The 25,587-nt window shown below is 37.1% G+C and overlaps 1 protein-coding gene across 1 annotated transcript in view; it reads right to left on the reverse strand.

Moving 5' to 3' along the window:
• CNGB3 (cyclic nucleotide gated channel subunit beta 3) overlaps positions 1-13,037 on the reverse strand; it is a 67,944-nt gene extending 54,907 nt beyond the window's left edge. Inside the window, exons 1-2 of the mRNA XM_075023536.1 lie at positions 12,930-13,037; positions 10,268-10,325 (exon numbers count right to left, since the gene is read on the reverse strand). Coding sequence (XP_074879637.1) covers positions 10,268-10,325; positions 12,930-13,037 — 166 coding nt within the window. The remainder of the gene's footprint in view (positions 1-10,267; positions 10,326-12,929) is intronic.
• Between the last annotated feature and the right edge of the window lie 12,550 nt (positions 13,038-25,587).

The raw sequence follows: 25,587 nt of genomic DNA on the forward strand, positions 1-25,587 counted from the left end.
GATAGGAGCAATCAGAACAGTGAAATGGTGCTGAAGGCCTGTTATCCAATCTATATTTGTTTGGGGCAGCTGTATTTCAAAGCAGGTCTATTGTGATCCTCTGAAATGGGTGACCATCAGCAGCTTAAGTAAAGTAGGTTTACTCATGGAGTGCTTCTTCTGGTTTAGTTTTATTCTAAAGGAATCCAGTCATGCATTCCTAGAGGTTTTTTTTGGTGAAAAAACAGAGCACAGTGGGGGACAATCAGGAGATTTGTTTCAGAAGGGCATTCTTCATCTGAAACAAAGTGCCAGTATAGACACAGTACCTAGAGTAACAGGCTCCTGAATAAGACAATCCATCTCTGGAATGACAACATGTGTATTGGAAGAGAAGACCACAAAGTAAAAAATATATGGTGCTTGCACATAAGCATCCCATTGCAGAAGGATAATGGCTTCTCAGCCTCCTAGATACTCTCAAGGTATTCAGTCTGAGGTCTGAACCCACACCAGCCATTAAATGCTGACTGGACTCAAACTGATGGAAAACATTGTAATCCTATGAATATTCAATATTTCCACAAGTTTTTAGAGTTCATAAATCTTCAGGACCAGCACAGGACTTACTTGCATTAAGGATTAGGATATCACAGCCTAACACCACTGCCAGCTGTGTGTCAAGTTTTAGTTGTTTCTTTCTGTGTGAAATTGTGTGGGCTGTCTTTGTAGTCACATTTAAAAAACCCTATTCGGTCTTTGCTGCTTAAATCTAGCTTATACTCCCCTGACTTATGAGACCAGCCGCAAAAGAATGCCTTTAAGAACAATGTGGTAGTCATTTTAGGGAACATTTAGAGTACAACAATTGGTTTCTAGAAGAATAGATCCATCAGGTAGATGGCAAAGCTTATGGGACAACAAAGAAATCTTCTATTGGCTTTACATAACTTTGGTCATGGTAAAGAAATCATGAGAAAAAGGAGCCAGAACTATGCCGAGGCACTAACATCTAAAGCAATTTTCAAACCAGATAGAACCATACTTACTCAACAAAATAAGGGATTTGAATTTTTCTAAATGATTTCCATTTCCATTATATTGGAATATAAGTAGGTAAAGCTGCCAAGGTATTAGCAGTGGCAGTTGAGGAATGCAGCCCACTGGTGTCTACGTATTCTAGATCATTTGGCCTCCCCATAAGAATAACATAATTTAAAATGGACTTGGGGTAAGTGTTGCTGGTTCTGTTTTAAGATGGAAGGGAAAAGCGCCAGTTGTGGTAGTATATCTCTGAGGGCAAAACACTGCTTGATGGAATCCCTCAAAAAGATAGCTGGTTAACTTCAGAGGCCCACTGAAACCTCATCATACCAGTGATCTGCCTAGGATAGCAAGGAGCAAGGAACACAATGCAGGTTATAAGACTGATTTGTTTCCCTCTCTTAGTCTTTCAGATTTTTCTGATTTTCCACAGGTCTTTGTTGTGCCAAGAGAGACTTAGGCCAGGCAAAAAAGTAATAAAAAAGACTATTGATGGGTTGTCAGTCTTTTACCTGTGTTATCTTAGGCAGGTTGATGACGCTCCCAGCTGAAAGTTAGTATTACTAAACTTTCATTGTTTATTCTTGTCCCCTATTTTCATACTTCCAGTAAAATAACATTGGAACAGTATTGCAGGATTAGGTTAGAGTAGCCAGAAGATCTCTGCATGTTGGAGGAGTATATCCAACTTATTCTGAGCCTGCTCAGCTCTCTTGTTCCTGTTTCCATAAAGCAGTTTTTATCTTCAGTTTTCACTTCACAATTTTGGACAGAGACCCTTGACAGTCTTTCCAAATTAATTTGATTTCCTACTGCCATACACACACACACACACACACACTTGCAAAATAGCCCATAGCAGAGTATTTCCCATTTCTTAGTAGAGCAAAAAAGAAAATACTTTACTTATCTATGGAAGTAAATACTTATCTATCCTTTTTGATTGATAATTTAGATTTTTCTTCCTCTGCAACTCAAAAGGCTAAATGTTGGGGTTTTTATTAAAACTGTGTAATAATCCCATGAAACCAGGAGTTCAAGCTTTGCAAAAAGCAGAATATTGTGAGGCTAAGCATAACACTGGAAGACCTGGAAAAGTTGTTTTTAATTTGAACCTGCTTATGTAGGATCAACTCCACTGTCATGTTTTTAAGATTTAGCACTATACACACTGTCCTAAAACTGTAGGCATTAGTCCTAAGGACCTTTCTCCACAGAGGAAGCTGTTGGTATAGGTAGATTTGTCAATGCCAGGACACAGCACTGCAGAGTTGCCCTTCTTGCCATAATCAATTTGATTCTTCTAAAGCCTTCACTCAGTGTATGTAAGTATTGGTGGATCCAAAAATCTCTTTCATAGGCCTAGCCCCACAGAGGTGTTGCTGACTTCTCTTCTGGCAATAGGCAATGCCAGCAAAGGACTCTAAAACCTCATGGATCCACTGAGATAAGTGTTATCTTGTAGCCATGAATATTATCGTGATCCTTCCACCGGCAGAGCATAAAATGTTACTTACTAACATAGTAAGTACTAGAAAACAGAAGGGCAGATTAAGTCAGTCATTTTACACTAATTAATAATTTATTGTACTTCCCAGTCCTATTCCTGCTGTTACTGGTGTTCTTCAAAAGCCCTAGATTTGCAAACGACAATGGTCACCTCTCCAGCCTGGCTAGGACAGCTCCTTCCTCTTATTCCCTCCAAAGGTCAACGTGGAGACTGAGGTGCTGCACTGCCAGCTGTGAAAGACTGAAAGAGTTAATGTCTCAAACATTGTGGCGGGGCAAGTTCTGCATAACAATGATGAAACCCAGGTGAGAAGCCAACTGGCCACAGGACAACAGGGAGCGGAGTGTGTGCTGGAGGATGTGCAATTCTGTGTTCTGATACACTGAGCAGGGCAGCTCACCATGCATGGCCAGAGGTCAAGCAACAGTCATGCCTGCAGGGAGGGAGAAGTTACTCCCCAAATAACCCTCAAGTCCACCAACCCATTTTCCAAAGGTTCTGAAAGCAAAAACCGCACATGACACCTAATTAGCCTGATGAGTTTGTGTGCTTGCCCAAAGGAGGGGCAAGGAGAATATCGACAGACAGAAATTGAAGCCCCATGTGCGCATGCCCTCTGGAACTGGACCTCTAACCTGGCTGCACTAATGCTGGACCCAGGGCTGGTGAAATCTTTCTCTTTTCTTTCTCTCTCTCTCTGTCTTTTTTTCACAATCCCCACACCTCATCCCTTTAGACATAAACCGATGACCAAGTCTGGGACTCGTAGTGGATCCAGCCACCCCTAGGCTCCTCTCTGAGAAGTAGTCTAGAAAGCAAGGGGGTCTGCTCCGAGCCTCATGACACAACAGAAGGGGTGTCCTTTTTTTTCTTCCTGCCCAAATAAGCAAGTCTTGTAGTATATGTTTGGTGACCATGGTTAGCACGTTACATGGTTTACTGGTGTAGTTTCATGCCAATTCTTGTTGTGAGTGAATAAAAGTTGAGTTTTGTGAGTTAAAGGATCCCTGGTGTCGTTTCACCTTAATCCTGACCTGGGAGTTGGTGAACCTGAGTCATCGTCCTGAGAAATTGGGATGTGACACCAGCCTGCTCTTCAGAGCAAGTCCTGACCAAACAGGCTCTTTTCTCGTATCTGACCCCCACTTCTGTCTGTGCAAACAGCAGCAGGAGGCTTAGGGACAGGGAAGAAAGCACTTTGTGCTGTGGAGACCACCGGCCTTACTGGTTATTCAGCATCAGGAGCTGTGCCTCTGGAGCAATCAGCCAGTCTGAAGGGACTTTTTTCCAGAAAGTAATAAACCATAAATCTCTCAGTTACTAGGCTGGCTTTAAAAGTTCTATTTCTTGGATCAGTTATGTCCAGGTACACGTTCCCTAGCCATAATAACTGACCTTTAGCATCACAAATCTATTATCCTTATTGAAAAAATGAAGAGAAGCAAAATGTCAAATGAAAGATTAGTCTTTAGAGATAAAGATATGAATAAATGTCAGCAGCTAGATAGTAGCAGTTAAATGTATTCCATAGCTTTTGTTTTGCCATACTTCAGAAGGGGAAGACTTTCTTCCCCAGAATTCCCAGCCAGCTCCATTGCCTTGTACTAGCAAGTCTGACCAGTATCTTATCTATGCTTCCTCTCATTTTCTGGACTGGTTGGTCGTATGTGAATGTAGAACTTTTAATAGCTAGCAGTTACTTATGGGTCTCATATAAAAAACAGAGAGTTCCCTGGGCTGCTTCTTTTGGCTGTACAAAAGCACAGTTTAGCACAACTTGATCATTATCTGACATAGTCACACTTCATCTTGAATCCACAATATATTGTTTTACATGACCATTTACAAAATGTTGGCTCGCTTGTAGTTTTTTTCTTTGGTGTAAGCAATATTTCCATTACAACACCCTAGTATAGTATGTATTTTATATGAATTAAATATGTTTTCAAATATGTTCTTCTACTGCTTCTTAGTGACTTTTTAAAAAATGTAGGCATTTTAAAATAAACTGATGCTTAAAAAATACTATATTAACTCACAATGATGGTGTCGTACTAATTATAGTTAATTGACTTACTATGTATGTAATACAGTTGTAAACCTTAACACTCAGTTCTGATGTTTGTTACCAGGATTAATGTAGGCAATCTTTATTTAAAGAACATTTAATGTTGTTCTTTTGTATGCCTTCAGTAAAGAAAAAAGTCCTGAAAATCTGATTGGCTTTAAGTGTCTTGATCAGCTTCTCAATACTTAGCAGAAACACAGAAGAGAATTAGTCATTAGTCAGAGGAAGTCGTTTTTCTGATAAATATGTATATTTAACAGTTGCCTGAAAACCTTGTGTAGCTTGGTGTTTGTGCTCATACGATAAAACTATTTTAGTTAATACACAAACAACAACCTTGGCAATCTTAACGGTGCATGGAAATACTTGAGGTTAGAAAGCATTGTTTGAGATGGGAAACACTGCATAAAGACATGGGTAGAGCTTGCTAGCAGGAGGCAGAGTGGCTAATGTTTGAGTAATCTGCTTTTTAGCTCTCTCAGTGACATATATCCCTTAGAAACATAATTTTAAGCACTTAAAATCAGTGAATTTTTTTTGTCATTTCCTCTTTTTGCAAAATATTAAAAGTTTCAAAATGGGTTAGACTCTCAAATAGGCTCTTAAATGTTATCACCTGCCAAATAACAAAGAGAGCATGTTCTCTTAAATAACGGGAGTAAAGACTGACTTTGCATTTGAAGAAGTAGCATGGGAATGAGAGAACTGGTCTACAAACTTCCTGGGATACTTCTGACATAGTTAATAATTTTCCTGATTGTCCTTGCCTCCTAGAGGTGTTCTTGAGCTATCTCTGTAAATATTTGAAAAATGGCTATAGGATCATGAAGATGTCAAGAAAAATAAACACACAGGAAACCTATGGACAAAGGAGAGAAGAGGCTTCAGCTCTGACATTACAAAATACACACCTTTGTGTCTTTCCAAGCAAAATTTTTTGAACAAATGCTCTGTGCAGGGAAAAGAGTTCAGAAATCAGTGGGGTTGAAGTAAATCAGTAAGTAGGTCTATCTTAACTCAACCTTCAACTTCAGTGGCTAACAAAAGTATTATAAAAGTTTATTTTCCATGTAAAGAAAGAAAGATTGCATAAGAAGTTGGGTTTATTTTCCTAGCATTTAACCCTGTCACTCACATGAAAAAGGAAGATCTGAAAGGAATTAAAAGACTTTACATGAGCAGGAGTGGAAGCAGTCTGATTTAACATATTCGAATTCTTGGTAATCTCGAAAAAACACATTTTATGGGAATAATAGCTGCCTGTTGACTAAGTGCCAGTGAAGAGTATAAAGGATAAGAAGACAAGGAATAAGATTATTATTTAAAAGACTCTTTGCATTGACAGGTTTGGTTCATTGAGCTGCAGCATATTATATCAAAATGCTGTACCTGATTTGTATTTTTTGAAATACAAACCACTTATTTAACCCAGGATTTCGAGGTGTTAGGGGACAGGTTTTGCAAAGCAGCTTAAAAGCCAGCTTCATAACAGGACAAAGGCAGGTTTTAGCTGTGAGATTTCACATTTAATTCAAATCTCCCTTCTCAGAGACTTGTAACTCAGTTGTAGTCCATGTAGAGTTAGTTGGTGCCTAATTAGCCAAAAGTAGCTGGGGTTTCGCAGGAACAGGACTTTGGTACCCTCAGTAAATATATCTGCTTTATTTCTATCTACAGGAAGAGGGAGTGACTATCTTTTATATAGCAGCTAGTGATTAACGCTTTCCTCTCAGAAGAGGAAATCTTGGCTCTGGGCCTTGTTTATTTGCAACAGGGTCAAATACCCATTGTGAGAATTACTTCTCCCTTTTTTAAAGTATTCAACCATGTTGTAATATAAATGCATACTGAAATCAATGTTCTTCATTCCTCCTACAAGGTTAGTGCTTCAGTTAACTTCCAGGTTAGTTCCAGGCTCAGTGTTGTACTCCATCTTCTCAGACTTCACAGGTTTTTGCATTCTTTTCTGCACAATGGCCCAGCAATTAGGAAGGCTACAGAATTTCCTCCCACATCTCTTTAGTCTAGACCTTACGTGGGTAGTTAGGGAACTCTACTGGAATGTGAGAGATACGGGTTTGAACTCACTTATTATGAAAGAGTGGAGGTAAACCAGCTACGCTAATACATGAAAGCTGGCAGCTATCAGCAGCCTCTGCTGCTTTTCTTTTTTTAGTTAAACACTTAGCAGAAAAGTGAATGTTCCTCGAGTACCTAAACAGAAGTGTACTCACTGGGAGAGAGTCTGGAGTGGACTGAAGTTCCTTTTGAGCAGCCTTTCCTTTGAGGTACTACACATTCAGGGATGTTGATTAAAATTCTTGGTTGGTTGGTGGTTTTGTTCTGTTTTGTTTTGTTTTTTTTTTTTTTAAATTCTGTTTGGGCTTCTCACTTAGGAAATAGATTTTCTGACTCTGTCAAAACCACCAAAATCTCATGCACTATAGAATGGCACTTGCATTTAATTTGCAGGCAGTTATATAACCTTTTATATATCCTCCGTGTACTTTCCAAAGCGTCTAGGCTCTGAAGATACTAAATATCACTGAAAACTAATAGGTAATCTCCCATAAGGAAGGTTCTGTCTACGTTATGATCCAGAGGTGCAATTGTAGCATGGATAGAAATACCTGTGATAGTTTTAGTCTAGCTTTCTCACTCAAGTCCTACCAAGAACAGAGTGATGACAATAGGGACTTTGGTAAAAGCTGTATAAATATGTCTGTGAATCTGGAAAAAATCTTTGAGACACATGTTGATTTAATAGAAGTAGAAAGACCAAAAACTGGAATATTGGAAAAAGGCCAGTTTCTAGTAAGGGAAAAGTGAGAAGATGAGGACAGACTTCAGAAAAGCAGTACTTAAATGTGGTATTGAGAGTGTTTAGAGAAAGGGAAAGAAAAAGTATGAGTTGGAAAGAATCATACTGGAAGGATCTGCTAGGAGGACAAAAGAAATTGTGATACACAGAATGATAATGCAGACATCAGCTAGCAGGTGGAGGCTGGATGTGGCCTTCTAAATAGTATAACCACCAACAGAGCTATTGAACAACAGTGTGTAAACCAAGTGAAGCATTTGTAGAGCCAGTCAGTTATGGAAGATGATAGATATGCAAAAAAACCTATAGCAATCGGATTCAATATCACAGAAAACCTGTAATTAGGTGAATCACACTTTGTTAAGTACATGAAGGAATGCAGGGAAAAAAAAAAAATGAATCCGTTATGGAACAAACTGACTAAGCACAGAGAGTTAATTACAGAGTAAATTAATTATGCAGAGAATTAATCACAAAGCAAGCTAGTGAGAGAGAGGGCAACTGAGGAGGTGGAGATGAGGCAATGAGTAGCCAATAAAGAAGCCAAAAGTACCAGGTGTTGCTGAGTGATGTAAATGTCCAAGTTTTAACCAAACAGACTCCAACTGTGCCTCCTGCTGAGTTCTCATCTGTGTTAGGAACATCATGCTGCCTTGTGAAGTGCTAGCAGAAAGGGAGAAGGTGATGGCTGGTTTTGGCCATGTGAGAAGAAGGGAGTGAAGATAAGTTCTACTCAGCCTGTTGGTTTGTGTTTCAGGACAATGGAGCTGCAAAATGGAACTATGATTAGAGGCTTTACTGGTCTATTTTATTCTGGTTGTACCAGAGACACTAATGAGAGATCTTGGAAAGGGTTTTCTCTAACTAGTTTTAACTACTCTGTTTAACTGATCTCCCTTAACTAGTGTTAGTTGAGGCCTGGCTGTGCATTAATAATTCTCTCCAAATTTGTACATACACTGCAAAATGTTTTCTCTGGTCTCTTGTGCTTTGCTTACCCACAGGCATTCTTATTTTCTTCTTCTAGCAGCTGTCCACATGATTTTAGGTCTGATGATACAAAGTTCACCAAGATTTGCAGGAGTTTTTATCTAGACCTTCCTGTGAACCGCTTGAGACCAGCCTCACTTTTCTGCCCAGAGATAATGGAGTTCCTTATTCACCTCAGATGGTGAGGACTTTTATGTACAGGGTGCTGGAATTCATAAACTTCTTCTGAGGTGTGGTGCCTGTGTAAGTTCTCTGGCTTGTATAGCTGTTGTCTGTCTAACTCATTAATGCCCACAAGCAAAAGGAGAAACTGTGTTGTGGCTGTTTGAAAATGAGATTTGAAGCACTTTCCAGAAAACTATGGATTAAAAAAAACAAACCCAAACAAACATGGAGCCTAACCATGTTATTATATTTTCTTAAAGTAATTGATGAGATAGTTGCTTCTATGCCACCACTTATCTTATAATTTAGAAGGGGAAAAAAAAGTAGTTTAGTATGCCAAAATATAGAGTAATGAATTACATTAATCTGTAAAATTAGATCAGATTTTGGATGGAAACAAAAAAATTTTCTATAATGATACTTAGTTCTGTCATGGGATAGCATCTGTGATTTAGTGTTGCAAAAAGCCACGAAACATCGGATTTGATTTTTTTCATTGTTGGCTTATTGCTACAGTTAATTCATGCCAGATTTTGTTTTCTCTTGATTTAGTGCTACAGCCATTATATAACAAGATAATTGCATTAAATGGACTTTGTTTAAAGTTTCATTATATGAGCAAAGGAATTGTGATACTTGTTATGATTGCACAAAGCACAAGTAAGGATTATGCAAGTTTTCTTGTAGTCTTTTTCCAGTTGTTCCTCTCTCCTTAAATTATCTTTATCACAGAAAGCTGGAGGTTCCTCAGCTTTTGCTTTGCTGTTCCAGTGAAATGAACCTGAATTGTTGTCCCAAAGGAAAACATGAGGTGACTGGAAAAATGGACTTGGTGTTTTTCTCCAGTACTGGAGGATAGAAAAGGAAAGGGCTGCACCACTGATGCTGTGAGGGAGGGAAGAGGGAAAATGGTCCAGCAATAGTTGTTGCTTCACCCATGCTGAGCTCTTATTTTGGTAGCTGCTGCAGCAGTCATTCTGGGTCTGGTATAAGCAAAACAGGCTTGTCTATTGGGAGGTGAGGGAACAGGAGGGCAGAACAGCCATGGCCAGCTGCCACTGTTTTCAGCAACCAGCTGCTTAGGCAAATAATTAGCTTGTATTACTGCCCTGAGCTCTGTGTTCCTGTGTTCTAGTCCTGGATGTCTTCTGAATGGCGATGGCAAATCCTTTTTAATGGAATTGTTGGGTTTTTTTAATTATTTGTTTGTTCACTTTTTTTGAAGAAGTTTTGAATGGCTGTTCAATGAAAGATTTGAATGTCAGATTGTCTCATGTTTGTAGTTTTTTAATACATATGAGAAGTATACCCAAAAGAAACATTAAAAAAATATGCAGTTTTCTTTCTTAAGCTACTAAATATCTTTATTTTAAAGTAAGGTTTCTAAGAAGTCAACTTACAGTAAGAGGAAATAATTTGTTAGACTAGCTAATTAAAGTGGACAAGCTCATGAAGGGACTGCGTGCTTGAAAGCTTGTTGCTTTTTATTATTGTTGAATAGTGCTCATATTTCTGTAACAAATCATTGGTTTGGGGTCAATGGGAATTCAAAGTTCTTAATTTCTTCCACAAATTAAAACCAAGATCAGCACCTGGGAGAGCATTTGAAAGAAGAACAATTTTATTTACAGCCCTATATAGTGTATGTATATTTTGTCCAGATGATCTTTGAACACTCATAAATACTGACCTTGTTCCTTTGGTACAGGTTCTGCTTTCTGTGGTTCATCTGGCTTTTTATTTTCACCCTTAAAAAAAAAAACAAGATTACAAACTGTTGATGCTCATCATTGAGAATTATAAGGATGGTTTGATGTCTACAACATTCTCCTAGGAATTTGATTAACCAAGTTGACACACACTGAGCTTCGTTCCTGGGTGTTGTGTGTGTGTTCCTGGACAAGACTTTCCAGATAGGTTCACAAAAGGACTTGGATGCTGAAATAAAAAACTCATGTCTTCACATCTGCTGTGCAAACCCAGTTACTTAGCCTGGAGTTCTGCTGTTGCATGTTCCCAGAGCCTCCTTCATGTTGTCAAGGCTGACTTGTTCAGTGCTGCCACTTACAAGGCGGTCTGCATCTCTGAATTAGTCATTCTTCTGCCTAAACTTTCTGCTGGGCTAATGCACCTTTGTTAGAGTTACCTTAACACAGTGACAGATCTCAATCTTTACAAAATATAGAGACAGTAGCAACTTTCACAGAAAAAAATTAACTTCCTCCCACACTTACTGGCTTAGATTCATGAACTAAGTCCTCTTGTACCTGTACCTTGGTTCATCTTGGTTTTGACAGAGTGACCCTTGGGGGAGGGAGTGAGAAGTGCATGGGGAGTTTTAGGTGTTCACTACTATGCAACAGCATAGTGCTATTCAAGACCATGAGCATTTGTTAGCCCAGACAGAATGAATACGCCTGGTGTTTACCATGGTGATTAACAGCGAAAGATATCAGTATAAGCATATGGAAAATTATTTGACTTTAGGAGACTTCAGGTCTTCATGCAACTTCCCCTCCCCTGCCCCTCTAAACTCAATGACCTTCTCTTTCTTTGAGTTTCTGATATTAATTTGGAGTTTGTCTTTTTCTATGAAAGTATTTTTTTTCCTGTCTGCTTTTATTCAGAGAATCTGGTACTGAAGTTCTGATGTACATATATATATAAATAATTACATTAGATATTATATATATATAAAAAAATTAAAATTAAAAACCCAATCAATCTCTATGCATACTAGAGGTACTTGCAGGATGTTTTGTTGTAAAGGTTGTTTTCTTTGTTTCAGGCTTCCTTCTGACAGCATAAGAACATTACTGTGAGAATAGTGCTCTACAGTTACCAGATACTGTGTACATTTCTTCTTTTCTCTTTAGATGGTATGTCCTTGCAGGCAGAAAATGTCTTAATGCTTGACCCATTCATCTGCCTCCATCTTAACAGTATCTAAAATTGTGGAGGCTGATGGTGATATAATCTGAGCGTTGCGCTGATATATGGAATTATTCTGGTGAAAAAAGTAATCCATGGGTCCAGGAAAATCTAAATATATATATTTTCCTAGAGCAGTTTCTTAAGTGAGGTATCAGGCTGCACACAAGTCAGCTGCTGAGATTCAGGATTTTTCTTCTTTCAAGGCAATGTTTCATTGACCCAAGAAAACTGATGAGCAGAACTTTAAAAGAAGCATGAACAATACTTTGCCTGCAAATCTGCAGCATAGGAAGTTTTAATAGACATTTTTACCATTTTGTGTGGATGGCAGTATGGTTATGCCGTTTCATCAAACGATTTGTTTTTGCACGTTTATAATAATGACAAATCAAATTTGAGTTGTAGTTGGGCTGGATTAAACTGTACCTCTTCTTGAGGTTGTATAAACCTATAAGCTCTCAGAAAAACATCAGTTCTAGAAATTATTCAGTCTTCCGAACATTTATGTTTCCATCAGTTTTACTTAAAACTGTAAAATTTATGGAACACTTGTACGTGTAAATCAAGGCTCCCAGAAGTTAAGTCAGAGTCTTTGTATATGCTTGACCATTGTGAACATGTTAAAAGAGACTGCTTAGTTAAAATTAACTTTATAATGGTGGCAGTTCAATTGTTTCATTAAGCATGAATTCAGATTAATAGATCAGGCTGACACTAAAGAACTCATTTCACTTTCTAAATTATTTGGTGAAATCCTAAATTGTTGCCATTTTGCCTTGTAAAGTTTTGATTATGTCAAGCTAGAAAAAACCAAAACACTCCATAGGACATTATTGAGGAAAGATAAAAATGCAAAGGTAACAACTGAAGGAGTATCTATCTTTCGGTCTCATTTAAAAATATTCCATTAAAAAACAAAAAACCCCTTAACTTTACAATGAAGACCTACTAAATAAAAAGTATAGACTGTAGACTAATATGACTTACTGTATTTTTCAAACAGGAGTTATATTAATAAAACCAAGCCAAATATAATGCTTCTTAAAAAAGCTACTAAATTACTTTGCCTTTCAGACAGTTACCAGGAAGAAGGCTGATACATATCTTATTCCATTCTAAGATTGAGAAAGGATATACTGACATTTTCTGTGAGCAGGGAACAAGACCTCTCATAAGCTTGTACTATTTCAGGTTAGCCTTATTTGGAAAGCAACTTGCAAAAGGAGGAAATCTATATTTTCTTCATAAAGAAAATGTGGGATGGGGAATAAAGCCATTTATTTGATTTTGCTAAATAAAAATTGATACCATGAGCAGTAAGTATGTTTGAAAATCTAACCTTTGGCATTTACTTACGTAAATAATTTCTAAACAAAAGGTAGTATTACTGAGTCTATACTAAACAATAAAAACTATACCTGGCCTGTAGATGCCTTGGGTGGTGGAGGGACACCTTCATTCTTGCACTCTGCTTCCTCAGGTGATAATTTTGGTCTAGAAAATACCACTTTTAGTTTTCTAAACATCTTGCCTATTCAACTCTCCTGAAGCCTCTATAACTCTTTTATCATGAACAGGTATACAGCACATGTTTTCTTGCCATTAGTAATCAAGCCAATTAGACACTTAATCAGGTTTAGGGCTGATTAATGCCTTAAAGAAATTCCTTGCACAGTCTGTTTCAGTGATGGCTTTTTGTCACCATTAATACTTTTGTTTTATGTTGTAGACAAAGTTATTTCTAGTCTTGACAGTTACATTACATACAGACTCAACTTTTCACGCACAAATTCAGAGGAGAGTGAACACTTTCAGGTTAGAATAAATCAGTGTCTAATCTTTTACGTACTGGTAATTAAGCATTTAGTTTATATATAGAAATTAAGTTTTATGTTCTAAAGACACCTGTAGTTTAACCAGGAAATGAAAAAGATTAATTAACCAGTAATCACCAGCTACCCAGTAGATTACATGAGATCTCAAGAGGTTTAATTTCTTTGCAGTCCTGAACATTTTTAATTTTTTTTTTTTAATTTTTTAAGATAATGACACTAAAAGGTCTTCTGTTGGGGTTTATTTTAGTAAGTTTATACCTGGTTTTATTCCACCCTTCTTATTTTAATACATGGAAATATTTTCATCTTTCATTTTTCAAGGTATTTACAGACAATACTATTTTATGCAGTCTTAGCTACAATTTTGATGAGATTAAGTTTTAGGTGAATGTCCTACAAATTAGTAAAATATAGATTTTTAAAGAGTTTATAACTAGGATGTAATTTTGAGATTCTATAGGCTTTGGGTCATCCTACATAAATTTCCATAAAATCAAGCATGCTTTAGTTTATAGGTAAAACCCAATTTCAGAGTTCACTTCTAGTGCCATGTTGATTCAACCCATTAACAATGGTCTTTACAACTCAATTTTCTTTTCTTGTCCTTAATTCCACTTTATTTATTACAAGTCTAAGCCTTCACTTTAAGGTCTGAATTTAAGCTAACAGCTTATAATTGATTTATGCTGGTCATCAAGTCATCAAGAAATGCAGAAGCCTACTCCTTTGAGTTATTTCCATAATTACATATTTATCAATCATATTGAAGTATTGAAAATGTCCCAATGGCAACCTCCTTGGCGCTTCTATTGTCTGGCGAGAATGGTTTCTAATCCTTATTCTACCATAGTAGTAACCATAAGAATGAATCAACAATATTCATGAGTTAGTTTGTAAGCCTTTTTCCTACATCGACACTTATGAGGCAGACCTTGTAATAGTTGGCCGGACTTCAGTCTTGTAACTGGGAATGCCCCCACATGCATGATTTCGTTGCTGTTAGACGTAGCAAGAGCTTGGAACCTCCATTTTTATTAAGGTCTGTGTTCTGGTTTACTTTAAAAGCAATGCAATTCTTGCTAATTCTTCAGTTGGTGTTTAAGCTTAGTGTTTGAATGACTAAATTATAAATCAGTATCTCAAGTATTTTCACTTACGCAGGTCTGGACAATAGGTAGCTTCTTGTCTTTTGAATGTGAAATTCTGCCTCCATGCTCTTTTTACATCAGCTCATAACAGAAGAATCTCAGAAGAAATCCTAGAAAACAAGTTAGTTTTTCTTTTACTATGTGAAATTTTAGTAGATTAAATTGGTTAATGCAGGAAACTTTAATCAATTGCTACATAAAAACTATACCTGCAGACTAAGCCTTTTTGAGAGCAACTGTTTTCTCATTATGAAAAAGAAATTAATTATTAAAATTTTTTATAACAGGTAATTTTTCCCCTTGTTTATTAAAAATAGTAAAGTTGTGCATAAAGCATAACACAATGGAAATATATAGCAATTGTTAAAGGAAAATATGTATCTTTTAAGAATTTATGCAAAATTATGCACGTTCATCTTTTAAAAAATGTCAAGCAACAACATGTTTTAATTCTTTTTTTTTATTATAGTGTTTATGCTGGTTTTAATTTATAATTACAAGGCATGCAAAAGGAATGTAGTAGACATTAAAAGGAAAGTGCCTTTGGGAGCCTGTTAATAACTATTGACATCTGCAGTTAATGAATGTTATATTGGTTTAGTCTGTGACTAATTAAATAAATGTTTGAAACACCTTCATATGATGTGATTTTGTAAATAATAAGCAGACCACAACAAACCTAATATTTTGATACCAATGGAGGTACAAGTTCACCTCCTGACCCTGGTAAGATAATTAGTCTGCTTCAATATTTCATTTCTCTTCTATGTATTATGGCTATTTAGTTATTTTTGTTGGGCTCTGAACATGCTAAAAGCACTTCAGTTAAATTAATATCATGATACACTGTTTAAGAAGATTAAGAGTGCAGCAGCAAAGCAGATAGCCTGTATCCAGTTAGCTTCTTAGCTAAGTTGGCTTTAACCAGTGCTTACTATATGCTGTATTTATGGTAAACCCTACAGGGTACAGGGATTTCAAGCCTGTCTCATACATTCTCTAGACACAGGTAGAGTACATCCTATATTTATTAATGATGTACCCCCTTCCCCATTTTTATCCTTCGAAGAAATGTTGCTCCTCCATTTAAAAATCTGGCATATGCACTGGCTTTCCAAACTTTTGATAACGTTTTTCTTTAAGAATTTTTTTTTTTAATCCAAAAGTAAATTTGAAAGAAGGCACTAAGACTGGATTTTATGTTCTAAACTTGCGCAAGAGATTATTCTCCACGAAACATAGCAGGTGTCTTATAAACTGAGGTAATTTAAATGCCATATGTTTACTTGATTTGTAATCACTGCTAAAACAATTGGCAGGACTCTTTTCCACCACCCCATTTGAAGCTGTGTTAAAGAGTACAGTACTTCTTAAATCATGAGAATATACAAAAGGAAGCATGGTTTCTTCTTCTAATTAATTGTGACAGTTGCTGATGAGAAGAGATTACTTTCTTCAGGACTGTCCTTGGAGGTGTTGGGTGTTTTGTTTTGTTTTGTTTTGCCTGCTACTTGTTATAAAATGTTTGAAAGCCCTGTGAACTCAGATTTAACTACCAGGGTATTTAATAGGCATAGAGTGAATTCCAAGGACTGCTTTACAGTGTCAGTTGCTCCATTTGTTTGAATCTACAGATCAATAGATATCATGTGAATTTTTTACTTTTGTATTAAATCAGGTGTAGCATGTTAAAAAGATCAAAGCTTGAATTTCACTTCTATTCAGATCTTCCCATGGTGCAAAATGTAATGTGCAGATGTTTTTCATAGGTATTTCTCTTCAGTTTCTCTCTGTGATTCAAGGATCTTGACAGCTAGGAGCAGTACATCTTTCTTTAGAGCTCTGTAATAGTACTCAGACAGAAGGTGGAACTAGCACCTATAATTTTTCCTCTGCACAGTGTCAGATTTGACAATTTTGCCTATTTTTTGGATTAACAAAAATCATAGCACTAATTCATCTGTCTTCCTTAATTTTGAGGACTTTGTTAAAAGACTTTTTTTTTTTCTCAGAAAAAAACGGTTCTGTAGCTCAGATTTTTCATATCTATGCATTGTTGTCTTTTTTTTAAACTCAGGTGATACTATCATCTAAAGAACTATGCCTTAATAAAGAAAATTAATTCATGCTCTTAATGGAAATATGTCTCCTTAAGCACATTATCACAGTCATGGCCAGATGTATGCATTATAACTGCAGCATTCATAAAGTATCTTTAGAAATAACTAAGGTTACTTAAAAGATGATTCTTCACTGTTTCAATATAGGTAATTTTGCACTGGTTCATAAGTCTTTTTTTATGTTGCAGTTTATACACTGGCACAAATGTACCAGAATAGGCCTCTGCATCCTAAGTTTGAGGCAGTAATAGGTCTTATGGTCTGGAGTAATCTGGAAATACACAATAATCTTGATTGATTTGGCCTTCAATGAATGCAGACTCTAATTTTTCCTTTCAAATTCAGTTTTATATATGAAATCCAATTAACAGGATTTGTTCAGCTAACAAGAAAAAAAAAAGATGGGAACAATTTGGTGACAGTACGCTGGAAAAGACAGGGTGCTGATATTTCCTATTCCTTTTCACATTCCTCTATATAAAATTACTTAGTGAAGGTAGGAGCCATATCCTAAAGACTAATTTTCTGGAGCCTTTACCAGATTCTGGCTTGCTCTGAGTGTAATACTATCATGATGCCATAATGTGATGGGTGGGTTAGAGGAGGTGACAAAATTGACTGTCAGCCTGCCAAAATTATGATGGCTGATGCCACCTCTTGCTAGTGACCTCTTCTGATGAAAGTAACATGTGAATCAAAGGAATGGGACATAAGACAGAAGAAAAATTTAAGCCCACTTATATTTAATTATGCCACTGGTCTGGAGGCATAATAGAAGGTGAAGAAAGGTTCCTCTCTACTAGTAGAGAGTACACTGCCCTTAAAATGTCTGAGGTTTTTTTTCTCTCTTTCTTTTTGATTCTCTTTTTTTCCCTCAAAACAAAACAGGCACCACCATGAGATGTTTAGGCCTGTATTTCTTATGTGTCCTTACAGGCAGAATTTTGTTAGTAACAGTGTGTTGCTGCCTAAAATGTGACTCATCACATGAGAAAGCTTTATCAATTAGGGTAGTGCTCAAAAGTCTCTCTCTCTCTCTCTCTCACTCAAGCAAATATTAAAAAAGAGTCTCTGGACCTAGGAGAAAAGAGGAACAGCCCCTCCAGAAAGGTGGTCATGAGACTTACCTGGAGGAGTCTCACCCACGGGCTAGGTCACTGGAAGAATTAGGCCCCTGGACCCCCTCCTGGAAGACCACAGAGTCTCAAACTGGCAATTTAGGGTCTCTTCAGTACCTTAGCTGGTAAGCAGAACTGATTTGGAATGTGTAAGAGGTCATTCTTGTGTCAGAAGCAACCAACCTAAAAAGCAGTGCTCTCATGGCACATGTAGTTGTTTAGTAATCTTATACTACACATGTCATAGTCCCCTCTTTCTTCCCATTTTTCATGCATCTCCATGGAGAAGAATAGATTACTATAGAAGGGAATAGATTCTCTGCATCATCCTTTAGAAGGGAAAGTGCCTGTATGTGGTCGTCTGGATATTTCCCAGGGGAAGCCCTCTGTGTGTGAGCCACTTCTAGGGAGACTGGAATTGTTCAAAATATGAATTTCAAGTGCTAGAGTTTCTCAAAATATGTGAGATGAGCTCAAATATCATTCTGTACTGTTACATTTTTTGTCAATACGTACGGCAGCTGTTTACAGTATGGAAGTTGACAAGGGCTCATCTGCTGAATTTCTTCAGTAGGAAACCCCAGGAAGAAGGCAGGGAGGGCAGACAACCTTTCCCTTCAAAAGGGCTGATTCCTGGACTGGAGCCTGTATTTCAGCGTGGAGCTGCATGGGCTGGCTGTGCACCAAATTTAAAAACTTTTACTGAAAACCACTGGATGAGGTGTGGGTGTTTTTTTTTTTTTTTTTTTTTCCTGAAGTCTATTTACATCAAGAGGTTGAAAAGTAAGTCACTTTGGTAAAATTATTTTCCCCCAAATGCTAGTAGGATCAGTAAGATCTTCTCTGAACCATGCAAGCATACACTGAAATAGTAGGCTGCCAAAAAGCTCAGTAAAATGCCCAGACTCCGAAAAAGGAGGTGGGGTTCTGCTGCTTTGTTCTCTAGCCTTGTAAAATAGCAGCAACCTGGAATACATCTTGCTGTTAAAAAATTTGAATATCTTTTTCACACAAGATATTGTTATTCTGGTTTCAGAACCACTGCTTTACATATAACTTTATACTCAAAGCTAGAATGTAAAAGTTATTCTCTAGTCACTGTGTTCATGTGATTTCACACATGACTAGCTGGTTATGATTGGCTTTTTAAACTGCTAATCATTGTTTCTCTTATGTAGAATACCCATGGAGAACAAGGATGGTAGTATTTATCTTTCCAGAGTGGTAGAAAGGAATTTTATTCACTTAAATAAAACTGTAAGAAAACGTCAGGTGAGTTTAACTTTCATATGTGTGAACACATCAGGAAAAGGAAACTTTGGTGTACATGAAAAGCAGAGAAATTCTTGAACCATGAGTGAATCTCAAATTTTGGTAAGGTTTAGGTCTAGAACCTGTTCTGTTTTAAACCTCAGAACCATTTAATGTGAGGTGAAAAGCAGAACCCATTAAAAAAAGGATTTTTTTTTTTCTATTTTAAAAAAACCCCAAACCTAAATAAGTATCTCTTGTTCAGAATGTTTTCAATATATAATCTCATTCTTGGTGCCTGACCAACACCATCTCAATATTCCTCCATTATATTTCCTTATAGGAGTAAGGGGAGGGGGGGAAGACTTAGAGAAGGAAAGATTTTTATTTTGTTTACACTGAAAAATATCTGAAGGTGATCAGGATAGAGTTGGACTTTCATGTTCAATATTTGACAGCTTTTGAAGCTTCCCTTTTTAATAATATTGAGAAGTTTAAGAAACAGAAGCAAATGTGATAACTTAAGTGATGCAGTCCCATTACTTTTTTTCCTAAGACTACTTTACTTTTCAATCATTTGATTATAAAAGCTTGACATACTTTCCTGAAGAAGGACTGGGGAGATGAACACATGGCTTAATTTGGATTAAAAAGGACCCAGAGGTGCAAGGCAGGCACCTGTGGGGAAGAGCAGAAATAAGCATGGAGGAGAAACATCTGTGGCCACTGCTTTTGTATACTCTTTTGTAAGTGAATGATCATTGTGGGGAGGGGAGGAAGAGAAGGTGATGCATTTAGGGCATTTCATGCCAGTAATGTTAATGCTTGTATAATGTTAACACTTCTATCTGAGGTAAATGGAAATAGGAGCCTGGTTATAAATTGCATCTCTTCTGGAAAGCTGAAATTCACTGTGTTATCAAAAGAATGAAAGCTCTCAGAAGTGTGTCATGTATTCCTCTAAACCCACCATATTTTCTGAGTACCCTCAGAGCATCCTCTTCCCACTGCAGTGATGCTAAGCCTTATGTTTTTGCTAACATTAAATATTTAAAGCATGACACCAACACAAGCTATCTAATCTAGTCAACAACATAGCAACAAACTGAGAACTGAGCACTGCACAAACAGTGGCTTAGTGGAGGAAAAAAAACCTCTTTAGAAAAATCTCTTTAAAAATGGAGTTAATTTGATACAGTTGATAAAGCACTGAACTGGGACTTGCCCCAGTTTCAACCAGTCCATTAAACTTTTACAGTTTTCCTTTGTGTATTTTTCTCTACTTAAAGGGAGAGTTGTAATTACTGTCTGAGAAGGCTTTCCCTGCCACCTATGGATTGAGACCAGTCTACTTGTTTTTGATTCTAGCATTTTTTGGTGCTTTTGCAGTTGTGATGAATGCCAAATTGGTTGTTTGGATGGGGAAACCTCTGGTGGAAGGGACAGGGATTCTTATTATTTTTAATCCATTACTAATGGTACTTTGAAGGCAAATTAACAGTCCAGTTCAGTCTGATGAGATAGTGCGTTACAAAAACCAGATGTTAGGCAAACATTCACTTTTCGTATAAGTAGCTTGGCTCAAGAAAGTAGTGCCTAATATGATTAAATTCTTCAGAGTGCTGTATTGGCTTCTGCTTTCTCTTCTCATCTTCTTTTAAAAGAAAGCAGTGAGAATATTTTAATGAAACTGTCTAGTGGGTTGTATCCTAAGCTCAAATACAGGACCTGGCTTTGGTTCTGACCTCTGATAAAAAGGGATTTATATTCACAGCTCACACTCTTCTGCAGTACTAGGTTGACCTTTTGTAAAGACGAAGAGCACTATTCTTGACATCTCCTGTTGAATCAGTACAGCTATATAAATTATAGCTAGAAGATTAACTGAAACACAAAAAAAGAGGAAGAGCAAGAGCAAGTGTTAGCTCTGCACTTCCATCTTTTGGGAAGGGAAGAACAGAGTGGTAGCTTCTACTGTAAAGACAGGAAATTTTATACAAATAATTTCATTTCAGGTTACTAGATAAAATGCCTGAAACTTGTAGGAGTGAAAATTAAAAGGAAAATGCCTTGAATAAGCCTGGCCTATGTAGTACTTGTGACCTGTTTGGCCTGCACTTCACAAGGGTCTGGTGTTAATGGTTGGATTTGATTTTTAACTCTGATTCAGTAACAAAAAGTAGTAGAGTAATGGCTCTATGAGCAAGTCAGGCTCCATTTCTTGCTTCTCCTGGACCTCTTGTTTGCGAATATAACATTGCCTATACTTCTGGTTTACATGTGATCAGCTCTAAGAGAAGCAGTAGAGGCTAGGATTTCACCATTAAGAGTCACTCCCACTAAACAGTGAGATAGGTATTAAAAGAAGAGCCTTTCATGGCAAAAAAAGTTCTTTATTGATTTGGCTGGCTTACAGTATTCACTTTATATTTGCAGGAAGGGGTTTACTTATGTTCAGGTAACGCTGTGAAGAATTCATCCTCCCTTTTTATTTAGATTTTTCAGGGCAATGTGAATGAAAAGCTGTTCTTCCATTTGCAAATTTTAAATTGATAGATTGTTACTACCACATGCTCTCCTAATTAAAAATAATTCTTCAAATTCTGGCTCTCCTATCCTGTACATAGGGAAATCCTACAACATGCATTGGAGCCCTGCTAACCCCAACAGTATTTTTAAACTTAACGGATTTCTTTTCATTTTAGCCGATTGTCTCTTTAACCTCAATATTCCTACTGCTCCACAAATGCATCTTTCTTTACTTTTAAGGTTAACTCTACACAGCTGTCACATAATTTAGGGAGAAGGGTAACTTAACTTTCTCTAACTTAATGTACTGAAATTGGCTTGCAACCATGTGAAATACCAGTCTGTCTCCTGTGTCCCCACATAACACTGGAGTGATTCTTGTATACATACAACAGCTGTGTGAGACAGTTACTGAAACTAGTGATTCTTCTACCTGCCAGCAGCTATCGTGCTTATTGATTCTGTGTCTGCTGAGATATGTACATACGGCTAACTTCAAAAAAGGTAAATTCTTTCATTGAAATTGTGAGGGGAAAAATAAAGAGAATTTGATGGGATTATTTATCTGTTTAAAGTTCACCATGTCCATAAGTCTTTGGAAGACTGTGTCTTAAGTGTTAGGAGTTATACTTGAATGTTCTTAGACTCCAAAGTACTCTGTGCTGGAGATAAATCTAGATAAAGAGATTTCAAAGATGATATGTTTGGTGGTAAGATGCAATAAAATACTTGCTTTTTAAGGTCACTAGTGCTGGAAGTCTACTTCTATTTAAGGAGGAAAAAACCCCACAGAACACCTGAAGAATTTAAAGGAGTTGGTAAAATAGGGCTTCTCCCCCCCCCCCCCCGTATTAGACTTTCGTAATGTATTTGATATCATCTCAGGTTTAAGCTTGTTCTTGGAACAATGAAAGTTTTAGCAGTGTAGGAAAAGAGATTTATTTAGTATTTAAGAGCTCAATCAGTGCTGTAAAAGCTGGAAAGAAGCCATTTCCCTTCTGTTATAGAGTTAGCTTTGTTATGGCTCTCACTGCTACAAAACTGCCATTTCTTATTCAGATAAAATATGACTTTTTTTCTCTCCCCAGTCATTAATCAAAAGCACTACTAAGTTCATGATTAAGTAGTTTATGAAGAGCAGTAAATTTTATCAGGGAAAGCAGAAGATTTATGTCTCTCTTTAAAATTATAGTTTTTCCAGAGTTATAAAGCAGCAGACCAGCAGTCAGTTTTCCTTCAGATCAAATCCTGGAAAAGTTCTTAGTTACAACTTCCCTGTTTATTCATACATGGCTGTTTGGTCTTTAGCGAAGACACCTTATTTTTAAGGGCATCTGATGGAGGTAGGCTAGAAGCAAAGCACCATGAGCTCCTGGATAACTCTATTCTTCTACTTCCTTCTACGTCCATGTGTATGAGCATGGAGGATGGTATCTGCTCATACCTCCAGTTACCCTGGTCTTTTTTATCCTCAACCCATGTGTATCATGAGAAACATGTTCCTTCAGTAGTTTAGCAAAACTTCCCCCTATTTTCACTGCCAACCTCATGTCAACCCAGAAAACCCATGAATCTTGCTATCAGTTATATAGTTACTAATTTTTACTTGTATAATCATCCAAAATTCTTTTCTTCCTCATTCCCATTCTGCAAGATGTCCCTTAAATCTTGTGATTTCCCTCTTCAGCTCCTCCACAACCAGTAAACATTATATTCTTCCTTAGGTGCTTCAGATGGGAGTTTGGAGAAGAACTTTGTTTAGACCAAGCAAGGGATGACAAATGGTTCACCAGATATGTTTTTTCTGCTTATTGACCAAAAATAATCAGTAGGTCATGAGTTGGAGAGTCCTGCTATTTACCAGTACACACATTGAGCAGTTTTGAAGGTAATGCTAAAGCCCCAATAACAGATTGGGTTTTGTAGCTTCATTCATCCTTTTCATACCAGTCAATTAGAAGTGCTCTACTCTTTTATAAGAGCTAAGTGCTAGATCTAAAAGGGGTTTCCTTGCTTGCCTCCCTTTATAAGTCAATAAATACTAAATGACTATTACAGTATAACGCACACATAAATAACTTTCGTGAATGTAATCCTGAATGCTTAGGGACCAGGTCTGGTGAATTTACAACCAAATGCTATGGATTTAGAGCCTCCTGCTGCAGTGTCTACTCTTCTGCTGGATAGTACTTAATATGTATTAATTTATTCTAGTAGATAACGTTGTACGGGAAGGAGCCTCTTGTGTCAACAGGTCTTTCTTCTCTATTACAGTTGGTAGATATGTATTACAGTCTTCTGGAAATTAATCAAAGTTCATCTTAGGCAGTAGTCAAACTTTTGGCTACCACTCTCCCATCCCAAGGTTGTTCTGAAAACGTGCGTAGCCTGTAGTTAAATTACTGATTTGTCCTGCCATTTCTCACAAAAAACCAAGCTCTGCTTTCAGCACTGCTCCTGCTTTAGTGGTGCCTCAGGCACAAGTGATGGAGAAATTGTCAGATAATTGCACTGCTGTCAGCTGGACAAAAGTGTTATCTTTTTCATATGCTCTCAGCTGTATTGGTTTTGAAGGGCCAAAAGAGGCAAAACCAGTAACAAATATTTTCTAAATGTGCAGGTATGATCCTGGACTCAGAGGAGGAGCAGCCGGTTTGGTAAGATAATGTCATGTCTTTGCAGTTTCTTTTAACATAGACTGAAAATTATATCTTGCTATTTGTAATTGAAATAAGTAGTTCACAGTGAATATACAAATATTTTAATACAGATGTTTCTTTACATATTCATTTTTTTGGGCAGGAGCAAGCAGATTTTGCTGTATTGCTCTGTAGCACAATAACATGAGATAAATATGTCCTATAGGGCAAGCTACACAGAAGAGTTCATGCATTCCTATTGGATTCATTAGCCTAACCACATGCAAAGCCAAAAATAGCTTTGAGGTACTTACAGCCTACAGAATCTGCCAAGAAACCAGATGTCACTGATAGAAAATACAATAACCTCAGCCACCTACTATGCTTTAGCCTTTGATAAATAGCAGGCTCTAAATCATCAGTCACTTTCTTGCCAACTCTTTGTGTTGTATTAATTGTTTCTTAATCCTACTGTGTATTTTATTTGTTCTCCTTTTTATGTTGATTTACACTTTGTCACACACCTGTCCAATGAAGTCGAAAATGACAATTTGGAAAAGGATTCCTTTGACAATAAGCACTGTGTTTAAAAACTCTGACTTGATATGGTCATGTAACATGTTCATTCTCATTTCTTTCCTATGTCTTAAAGCAGTACCACTGGGGAGCTGAGTGTAGAGACTGAGATTCATCCCAACTGTCTGGAGGGGAAGCAACAGACCTCCTGGAAGGAGATTAGACTCATTTATGCCTTTCTTCTCACAACATTATGAAAGGAATTAGGACAACTGAATTATTGAGTTGGGCAATTCAGATGAGTGCCTGCCGATGAAGTTACTTGACATGGTCTCTTAGAAGTCTTATAGCAAAGCCACAAGAATATATCAAGAGAATAAATATCAAAGAATAAATATCAAGAGTTCTTCTCTAACAGATGGACAAATTTTGTTCAGTGGTGCATGTTAGCTCTATAGTAAATCATAGCACAGAAGGCATGATACTGCAGTAGTACCCAGATGAGAGTGTACTTCTATATTTCCCTCCCGTCTTGGAAGATGTACAGCTTTTCTGTGTTCTGGACCGAGTCACCAAGTCCTACTCTTAGTGTAATTTGTAGTTTAGTGTTCTCCTGCACCATGTTTATGTGTCTTTTGCTTTCTGTATAGTGGAAGACCATGGCTGCTGTGGAATATTTTGTTTGTTTACTTCTGCAAAGGTAATTCAAAGAATAATGTGAAGGAGGGTGGAAATGAGGTTTTTTGTTGTTTTTCCTGTAATCTCCTTTGGGAAAAGATGGACTATTAATGTAGACAGGAAAGCTCCTATAATTGTTGCTGACTTTGGATGCTAGATTAATCTAACAAATTGAAACTCTTCAAGTACCAGATGTAGTTACTGGATACATGTAATAGGAAGGAGGGGGCTCATGGTTTATC

The sequence above is a fragment of the Buteo buteo genome, chromosome 3 (assembly GCF_964188355.1).
Source record: "Buteo buteo chromosome 3, bButBut1.hap1.1, whole genome shotgun sequence".
Taxonomy (NCBI): Eukaryota; Metazoa; Chordata; class Aves; order Accipitriformes; family Accipitridae; genus Buteo; species Buteo buteo.